Raw genomic sequence first — 9,769 nt, 5'->3', positions numbered from 1 at the left:
CAACCAGATTTTGGTGCTACTCAAGCTCAACCAGGGTTTGGTGCTCCTCAAAACCAACCAGGGTTTGGTTCTCCTCAAGGCGTACATGAGTTTGGTGCTCCACCAGGCAAGCCAGGGTTCGATGCTCCTCAAGGCCAGCAAGAGTTTGATGCATCCCAAGACCGACAGGTAGCGATCTGAGCTAGACATTTCTAAGCTAGAAATATTTATTTGACATAAACTTGTTGTCGTGGAAAGAAAAAGAAGAGGATAGCGACTCATAAAGGATTTTGTTTTAAACCCCATGTAGAATGGATCTATTGCAGTATTTATTCTATCCTGATTGATGGTGCAAGGACTGAGAGTTTGTTTGTCAGTCGTAGTAAGGTGTAGATTAGTACTTTATATTTAGTTATCTCCAGGTAATGAAAAAGTGGAGCATAACTTAATTAATGATCATAAAGTATAGTCTATAGAACTTGTTTTCTCTTCTATCTAGTGTGCTTGGCATGCTTTGTTGTCATTTGAACGCTTATTTCCTATGATGACATATAACACCTGCTTTTCTATGCTTTTTGTGTGCACTCTCTCTTTCACGCATACCTTCACAGGCATGTGCAAGCGCACCAAAAAAGTTTGTAGATTAAGGTGATATCTTTTGGTTTGCACAAGAATTGAGAACTTCTTTTTGTTGCCCTGGAAATGTAAGTTTTAAGTATCCCGTGTGCTTATTTTGTGGAAGTTTTGATTCAGATGTCATGGAACTTTTCCTCTTGCATTATTATGTTGCTCTTTGTGTCGATGTTATTCTTGCCCATATCTATTTATGTGAAACCTAATGTCATGCTATGCTTCTAGCGGTTCTTTTGAGCATATTAATGCTGAGTTAATTCTGCTGTCATTTTGTCTTTGCCAAGTATGGCAGTTGGCAGTTATGTTATTTGATGTTAAACATTAGTTCTTTTAATACAGACACTTTTCTTGGATTCTGTAGTCTTTTCTCTTTATGATGCTACAGGAGCTAGGAAAAAAATAAGATGCCATTAAACAGAAATTGATCAGGGTCGCAGATTTGAGTCTGCTAGGAATGGGAAAAACTGAAAGGAGCTACATATCTTTTCATAGTTTGGTGGAAAGAAAGCTTTGAGCAATCAGAAATTGAGGTCTACTCAAAAGCCAAGCCTGAAGCTAGCTTGACTAGATCAGGCTTAGCTCTAAATTTGTATATGTATTTGTTTGTCTATACTCAAGAGTACATGTACATGCATGAAATAATATAGGGGATAGAAAGGCACATTGATGGAACAATTTTGAAGTGAAAAAGAGATACAAGAAGCTGAAAAATGCAAACTAAAATGCTTGTAACAAGTGGATATCTTTTATTTGTCTCACTTTGTTTCTTTTTCTCACCAACTGGGCATTAAGATTCTCATGTATTCTATAGTAAATTATTTAGTGATCTCAACTGGGCGCTTTGTATAACCTGAGATGCTCTAATTATTTTAGCATATGCAGAAGTGGGTGTATTGCTACTAGAATGCAATTATAGTACTCCTGTGTCAGCTCACTTCTTCTGTTCTACATATTATCATATTTCATTTATGCATCATGAAGAAATATTAAGTTGTTGATAGTTCTCTACTAGTGAATTAGTATGTAAATATGTTGAAGAGGAAAGGCCGGCCATCTCATGATTTTCGCCGCACCAAAGCAAAGGAGCTGGAAGGGAGTAGACAAGTAAGTGTCATGCCCTAATCTTGGCAATGAATCAATACCGTTGCACCGTGCATTGTTCTAGCGTGTTAGTAATGTTGTGGTAAGAAGTTAATACATCGAATAATTTAGAATAAATTGGTGGAGACTAGTTGGCTTTGTCAGCTTTTAGTAGTAGTTGTGTATGGAGATTTATCTCCTCTCTCAGATTCTGGTTTGTAATCTGGTTCTTGTTTTAGGCTGAGAATTCAATGCTGGTGTAAAAACTATAACCACTTGCTTGTCAAATCGTTGTGTAGTGTGATTTCATATTGTGTCTTCAACTGGAAGGAAACTATCCTTTTCCGAATTTGTTTCTTCTTAGTAATTTGGTGGTTGATTGCTGGATTGTAGTTTCTATCTAACAGCTGCAAATTTTGGCGAGATTTGAAATGCTGTTTGGGTCGTTTTGTCAAAAAAAACAAAAAACAAAACAAAACTCTTATGCAAAGAGGAGCTCATTGTAGGATGTAGCGCTTTGTGCTGGTGGAAGAAGCTTTGTAGCTGCGTATTTTTTGTCTTTTTTTTTTTTAAAAAAAAACTCTGTTTAACAGAAATTTATGTTTAGTGGTATACATCGAAGATTTTTATCTGACAACACAACAGAAATTTATTTTTTAGTTTTCATCCTTCTTCTGGTCAGGGTGCATTGTAAAGCTAATCAACTAGGGCGAGAATAGAATAGTCATTTGCCCGCATATCTAATTTCGTAATATTCATATTTAGAAAAATTAAAGAAATTGTACCAAACCTTGGAATATTCTTATTCTTGCTTTCCAGAAGTAACAGATTTAAAAAATTTTATTTGTCAGAAACTCTACTTGAGATGGCTTCAGCTGAAAGTTGAAGGAGCAGGACCAGACAGGCAACTACGGTATCTTCCTTAACATCTTTTCGCTAAGGGTGTGTTTGGATCGTCGGAAAATGGCTCCGAAAAAATTTTTTCGGTTGAAAAAAAATTTTCTGCTGTTTGGTTGTCTGTAAAATTTTTTTCCAGAAAACTTGTTTTACATATTTTGGGAAAACGAAGGGTTTTCGTTTTCCGCTCGAAGAAGCGGAAAACGAAAAGCTTGCTGTGAAAAAATCGCGGCGCACGAAAAGCTTGCTGTTGGAGCACGCGGTCCACGAGGTGAACTTCACCTCGTGGACCACGTGAGGGAGAGTCCACGTGACCTGTGGACTCTCTCCCTCATTCATTATGTGTTTTATATATATATATATATATATATATTATTTTTTATATAAATATATTATTATATAATATTATATTTATAAATATAATTATTTATTTTATAGTACTAAATATAATATACTATTATGTAATATATTTATTATAATTTTAAATATATTTAATTTATATGTAAAAATTATAATAATAATATATATAGTATATTAATTATTATACAATAATAATATATATAATAAAAAATATATTATATAGGTTTTTATCTACTTTTTCTTATTTTTCAACCAAACAACCATCATCGAAAACTACTTTTCTTTTCCTACAAACCAAACACTACACCACGTAAAATATTTTTTCCACGAAAAATTTTTTTCCACCGAAATTTTTTTTTCGCAGTTTTACGTCAAACCAAACAGCCCCTAAGATCTTTACTAAAATTAACTTTAAGGGCAATTTTGAAATGGACTGTACTTTAATGTCAAAATTATTGAATTTTATAGACTGAATCAAACATGGTAATACTATGAACACTGTAATCCAACATTACATTATTGCACTAAACTAAACGCGCTAATACAATATCGGTAGTAATCTTATTTAGAAATTCAAAATAACTGGATATATTGAAATACTCTATAAAATTATATAATTCGAACCAATCGCGCCCTTAGAGGTTTCAGCCATATTTGGTTTCTAATTTGAGAAGTCATTCCTAAACCCAGATCACTTGCGCGCTAAACACATAATAATTTAGTTATTTTACAAATCAATATATTTGAGAGTACTCAATTCCAGTTGATTAATCAACTTGAGTTACTTCAGTTCAATTAAAAGTTTACAGTGCCAGTTTTGTCCCATCCTCTGGAACAGGTTATCCACAGTAGAAAAGAACCAACCACCAACATACTTCTTATTCTCAATAAGAAAAACGAAATCTTCGATCAAGTAAACCTGTTGCTTTACAAGACTACAGCCACTGGACAGCTGTTTGAACAAATATTGGCATTTCTAAAGCAAATTCAACATATTTTGGTAAACCTGTTTGGTGGTGGGAAAAAGTGCTCCAAATAAAACCCATAATAAAGTCAAGAGCTCAGATGACTCAGAACACCTATTAGATGGATTGATTTCAAAATAATAAAAATAACAATAGTAAAGTAAAAATGTACATAAGTCACGTGAACTATAAACTATTTTGATTTGACTACTCTAATTTTCAAAATTTTGATTTTACTGTCTAACCTTTTTAATTTATTTGATTTGAATCAATCAACGATACTTTGACTACAAAATTTAAACTAAATATTTATTTTAATGAGTTTATAGTTATAAGAATTGCAAAAAATATACTAACTAAATATATAAAAATAAATGATGCATTTAACTTCTGAAGTCAAAATGTCATTGGTTGAACTCAAATCCATCAAATTGAAAACTCGATAATAAAATCAAAAATTTGAAAAGTTAGATTTTTTTTTTTTTTTTTTGAGAGAGATAGGTGGCACGCTACCCGCTTTGTTTATTTCATTTAGAAATAAACTTAGCTGAAAATGTGAATCAACTAGAATTCAAACTTAGGATCTCGAGTACCAACCACCAAATTTTTTGTCACTTGCTCTAGAAACGGCCAGTGAAAAGTTGGATAGTTGAATCAAAATGACTCATAGTTCATGTAAGTTCTTTACATTTTTACCCCCCGAGAAAAAAAAAAATAAAAAATAAAACTATAGACTTCAGTATTAGTCTATCAATAAACCAATAACCAATCCCAAACTTTTAAGCAAAAGCATTCAACACTGATATTTTGGGTATCTATCATCTGACATTTCTAAATAACAATAATCCAATGAATGATGAGGTGGTATTCACAAAATTAGTAATCTAAACAAAGTCCTTAGGGGAGGGAAAAAAGGGTTAAAAAAAAAGCACCAACCTGTGGAGGACTAGTATGAAATATTCCAAAATATATAGAGAGTAGGTGCAGCAGACTGACCATGCTGCTGCCTTCAATGTTTAGCAACTAATTGAAAGGAAGTGAGGTAACTTCCACCCACCATGATCCAGAAAAAATGACCATTATTAATCTCCATGTATCGAGGGGCGAGAGACGCAAATGTATCAAAAGGATTCGAATTAAAAAAAAAAAGAAGATTAAAATTCCATCACCGTCGAACTGATGTTGAGTAATGGCTCGAGCGCAGCGGGAGCGAACTTCCTGGCAAAGAGATAGCAAACCGAAGTCGGCTGAGAATTATACTCACATTTCGTCCCATTATTCCTAATCGCCTGGATGAATTCCACTGTAATATCCTTCGCCCCGTACATCGCGGGGTGGGGCCCACCTCTCGACCAGTCGACCCACGTGACACTCCTGTTTGCATTCGACCCTCCATGAAACATATACAAGTACGTCGGAATATAGTGCTCGTCAGGATAGCAAGAGGGCCTGCAATACTTTGGAAAGAGCGGATAATATTTGCGGTCGGCTATGATACTTGTGGCCAGCTCGCGGTTGAGTTCGAACCACTGGGAACCTTTTCGCCATTCGGAGAGCTTGATGAGAGGAGCCATGCGGCGGTTGTAGCGGCCTTTGCATTGTTTGGAGTCGTCAAAGAAGGAGTGGACAAAGCTGTAGGCAGAGCCTATTAGGTATTCGTATACCGTTGGGAAGTTGTATACAGGGATGCAGCTTTCCGATAGGAGGACAAAGCGCTCGTTGGAGAAGTCAAGCAGTGCGTTGGCTAATAAGCGCTTTTCGGCATCAACTAGTGTGATGGAGCCCCAAGATACTTCCTGCAATGAAAAGTTGTTAGTCGCATGGCAAAATTAAAGGAAAAGTCACTGATAATTGCAAACTTGGTAACATTTAGAGAGGCAGATCACAAGAGAGATCACAAGAAAGGTTATCAGTCAGTGATCTAGAGATCGACACAAGCAGATATAAGCCGAGAATAAGAGGGAGTGGTGTAGCAAAGGTATGGACATGTTTATATGCATTCGAGTGTTGTAGCTGCTGCTAGAACAGTAGTTTCTGCAATTCTTTTCGGGACATATCCATGTGGAATAGTCGGATTCGAGATAAGTTTCTTCAGAGTTAGACGTCACAGATACTGATACGGAATATGAAACACGACATGACTCGGATACGGCGACTCGGCAGTTTTCAAAAAAATTAGGATATGGACAAGGCATGGACACCGCTATTAAAATATAATATTATTAATACAATAATATCTATTTATTATATATAAAAAATTAATTTTGATAAAATATTATTATATTTTTCGTACGAATTAAAGTTAATAAAATTTTCATTGATAGTTCATATATTTTAAGAAAAAAATTCTCCACTGTACATAATTTATTTATATTGTCCAAAAAATATATATCCATTCATCAAAAGTTAAAATATTTATCATCTTACATTATATATACATAAAAAAAGTAAAATAAAAATATGTATATATTTTTATCATCTTACATTATATATACATAAAAAAAGTAAAATAAAAATATGTATATATTTTTATCATCTTACATTATATATACATAAAAAAATTAAAATAAAAATATGTATAAATTTTTTTAATTATATGTGTTATGGATCGGCAATGAACGAGCGTCCAAAGAATGTCCACATCGGACATGAGTCCGACACGGACACAGGGAACTTATAGAGGTGTCTGTGATACATAACTTTAACAGTCATAATCTTCAAGTAACAAGTAATGATATATACCGACCGTCCCTAGAGCAAGTGGCAAAGGGCTTGGTGGTTGGCACCCGAGACCCAAGTTCGAATCCTAGTTGATTCACATTTCCAGCTAAGTTTATTTCTAAATGAAATAAACGAAGCGGGTAGCGTGCTACCTATCTCTCAAAAAAAAAAAACAAGTAATGATATATCGTTTGATAGGTTGCATAATAAACAAACAATTTTAGCAACGGGCACAATTTCAAAGTTGTTTTCCAGTTTCCAAAACTACCGATAGCTTGTAAAATGGACCCAATCTGGAATTAATTGTAGCTAGAATTAGTTAAGAGTTTATTTATGCAAATCTAGCAGAAGCAAAACTGATGCCTTATTACAAAGAGATGAAATTTGTTAATAGGACAAAACCCTTTCAGGGTTCTGACAAACATATCTAATAAAGTTATAAAAAACATAATTAATAAGGTTAAAATTACAACTCTCAAATATGCAAGGAACAATATTGTAGTCTCAGAAGCTAAGGATCTCTTTTTATAATGATCAAAATTGCCATTATCAAACATAGGTTGAGGATTCTATATCATTTATCCAAACCTTTTTTTGTCATTAAACACGAGATTGATTCGAGCATGAGAAAATGCCAGAGAATGGTCTACGATAATGGACAACTTTTATTTTCTCAGACCAGCTCACAACTGGAAAAACAGGGAATTTCCTGTCTCCATTGAAACCCTCTGGTTATTAGAAATCACTGCTAAGTTCTATTTCTAAGGTGTTGTCTGGGTAGAGGGCCAGTTCAAGGAAGCTCTAACAGCTTCTTCGCTAAAATTCATTTGCTTTCAACAACTTCTGCGGAAGATAAAGACAGAAACTATAAAAGGAGCTTCCTTTCGTGGGCTCGAAAGCTTATTTTAACTTCCTGCCGCAGTCAAAAGTCCTATTTGCCAAAGAACCATTATGCTTCTCAAGTAGAGAAGCTTCGCCAAACGCCATCCCGAGCAGCCATTTCAGAGACATTATAATGCTAAAGAATACATGAACGAGCAAAAGTAGAAGATCCGTCACCTCGCTGGGGATCTGCCGGCCATGGAAAGCTGATTCCTTCGACACATTAAGCCGATAATCCGGCAAACTATGCACATAAACGGAGAACAACCCTTCGTGCCCTTTGAAGAACCGATCCCACAGTGGCGCGAACGGAAGCGCTCCCCTGGTCATGAACAAGAACGCCACCTTCGGAACCCGCTGGAACGGGTACTCCGCCATCCTCGGCACCATCGAAGCCCTCCAGAAGAGCTCCTCGTCAGTCATGGAATGCATCAAATGTGACGGCTTGATGAAGTGCTTCAGGGACAAGCAGTTCCCGTCGCAGTCGGAGTACACGGCTCTCGGGAAGAAGAGGTCGGCTTGGGAGGTGTAGAAGCGGCCGAAGTGGGCGTTGATGGAGGAGCCGAGGATGAGCCCCGCCATGAACACGGCTAGGAAGGAGACGACCTTCGCGACGCCGATCGACCAGTCCTTGCGCGGCGTCGAGGGGAAGTAATCGGCGTCGTCGTTGGAGTCAGGGCGGGGTCTCAGAATCGGCTTCACGTCGCTCCACATGGTTCTAGGGTTCTGAATTCTACGTTCTTACACAGCAATGATCGGTAATTCAAGCTAAATTTCAGAAATTGGGTGGAAATTGGAAGGGCATAGGACAAACTTCGAACAATTTTGGAAGACAAATCTCACCGAGGAATCAGAAACCCTAGAAAACCATCCAAATATCGAATTTCGACGTCGGAACAGGAATCATGAACCCTAAAACCCCGAAGTTACTCAAAACGACAGCAAAAACGAAATCGAAAACGACTACGGCTTCGATCACACCAAACGAAGCGGGGGAAATGAGAGCCCTAATCGACGACGACGACTCTACAACCTAGACCAATCGAAATGAGAAACCACCCGATCTTATCCACCCCCTCTCCCCCCTCTCCTCCTCCTCCTCCCCCCCGATCAAACCACGCGCTCCAAACCCTAGCGAGGGATCGGAGCGGAAACTTCGAAGCGATCGAAAGCGACGGAGGGAGAGGGAGCAGTGGGGGGGAGGAGGTGGGGAGGGGGCTTCTTGTAACACAAGATGGGCTCCGCTCCCCGCGCCTCGGCGAATCTCCTCTCGCTATCGCGATCGAAGCTCCTCCTCCTCCTCCTCAAGAAGGAGATTCGACCGTCCCTAGAGCAAGTGGCAAGGCTTGGCTGGTTGGCACGCCGAAGACCTCAAGTTCGATATCCTAGTTGATTCGACATTTCCGCAGCTAAGTTTATTTTCTAAATGAAATAAACTGAAGGCGGGTAGCAGTGCTACTATCTGCAAGAAAAAAAAAAACACCATAGTAATTGATATCTCCGTTTGAAGTTGCATAGAAAACAACAATTTTAGCAACGGGCACCTCGAATTTCAAAGGTTGTGTTCACAGTTTCCAAACTGACCGATAGCCTTGTAATGCCCCAATCTGGCGGAATTCAATGTAGGCCTAGAATTAGTTAAGGTTTATTTATGCAAATCTAGCAGAAGCAATAACTGATGCCTATTACAAAGGATGAAATTTGTTAATAGGACAAACCCTTTCAGGGTTCTGACAACATATCTAATAAAGTTATAAAAAACATAATTAAAAGTTAAAATTACAACTCTTTTCACATATGCAAGGAACAATTGTTGTATGTCTCAGAAGCGTAGAAGTGTACTTTTTATTAATGATCAAGAATTGCCAAATTCATCAAACATAGGGTTGATGGAATTCTATAATCACCTATCTATCCAAACCTTTTTTGTCGATTAAACACAGATGTGATTCGAGCATCTGAGAAAATGCCCAGAGATATGGTCTATCGATAACTGGAGCTAACTGTTTATTTTCTCAGACCAGCTCAACAACTGGAAAAAACATGGAATTTCTTGTCTCCATTGAAACCCTCTGGTTATTAGAAATCACTGCTAAGTTCTATGTTCTAAGGTGTTGTCTGGGTTAGAGGCCAGTTCAAGGAAGCTCTAACAGCTTCTTCGCTAAAATTCATTTGCTTTCAAACAACTTCTGGGTGCGGAGATAAAGACAGAATACTTAATACACGGCGCTTCCTTTCGCTGGCTCCCGAAC

The 9,769-nt window shown here is 37.2% G+C and overlaps 1 protein-coding gene and 1 long non-coding RNA gene across 2 annotated transcripts; one reads left to right on the top strand and one right to left on the bottom strand.

The window, feature by feature from the left end:
- The first annotated feature begins 6 nt into the window (after positions 1-6).
- On the top strand, positions 7-1,444 carry LOC109704385. Its single transcript, XR_002214341.1, has 2 exons — positions 7-168; positions 998-1,444. It is a non-coding gene; the product is annotated as an uncharacterized LOC109704385 (long non-coding RNA).
- Positions 1,445-4,719: 3,275 nt separating this feature from the next.
- On the bottom strand, positions 4,720-8,817 carry LOC109704386. Its single transcript, XM_020225131.1, has 2 exons — positions 7,695-8,817; positions 4,720-5,710 (listed from the first exon to the last, which is right to left on the bottom strand). The coding sequence occupies exons 1-2, from the start codon at positions 8,229-8,231 to the stop codon at positions 5,069-5,071; spliced, it is 1,179 nt and encodes a 392-aa protein (XP_020080720.1). The 5' UTR covers positions 8,232-8,817; the 3' UTR covers positions 4,720-5,068.
- Positions 8,818-9,769: the final 952 nt, after the last annotated feature.

This window comes from Ananas comosus, unplaced genomic scaffold, assembly GCF_001540865.1.
Source record: "Ananas comosus cultivar F153 unplaced genomic scaffold, ASM154086v1, whole genome shotgun sequence".
NCBI lineage: Eukaryota > Viridiplantae > Streptophyta > Magnoliopsida > Poales > Bromeliaceae > Ananas > Ananas comosus.
This window is presented reverse-complemented; position numbering and strand designations above follow the sequence as displayed.

What these genes read in the sequence shown, in the direction of transcription:
- LOC109704386 (XM_020225131.1), bottom strand. Translation starts at nt 8,231, where the DNA reads ATGTGGAGCGACGTGAAGCCGATTCTGAGACCCCGCCCTGACTCCAAC. An exon ending in GCCGGCAGATCCCCAGCGAG is followed by an intron (nt 5,711 to 7,694) that starts GTGACGGATCTT and finishes TTTTCATTGCAG; the next exon opens with GAAGTATCTTGGGGCTCCAT.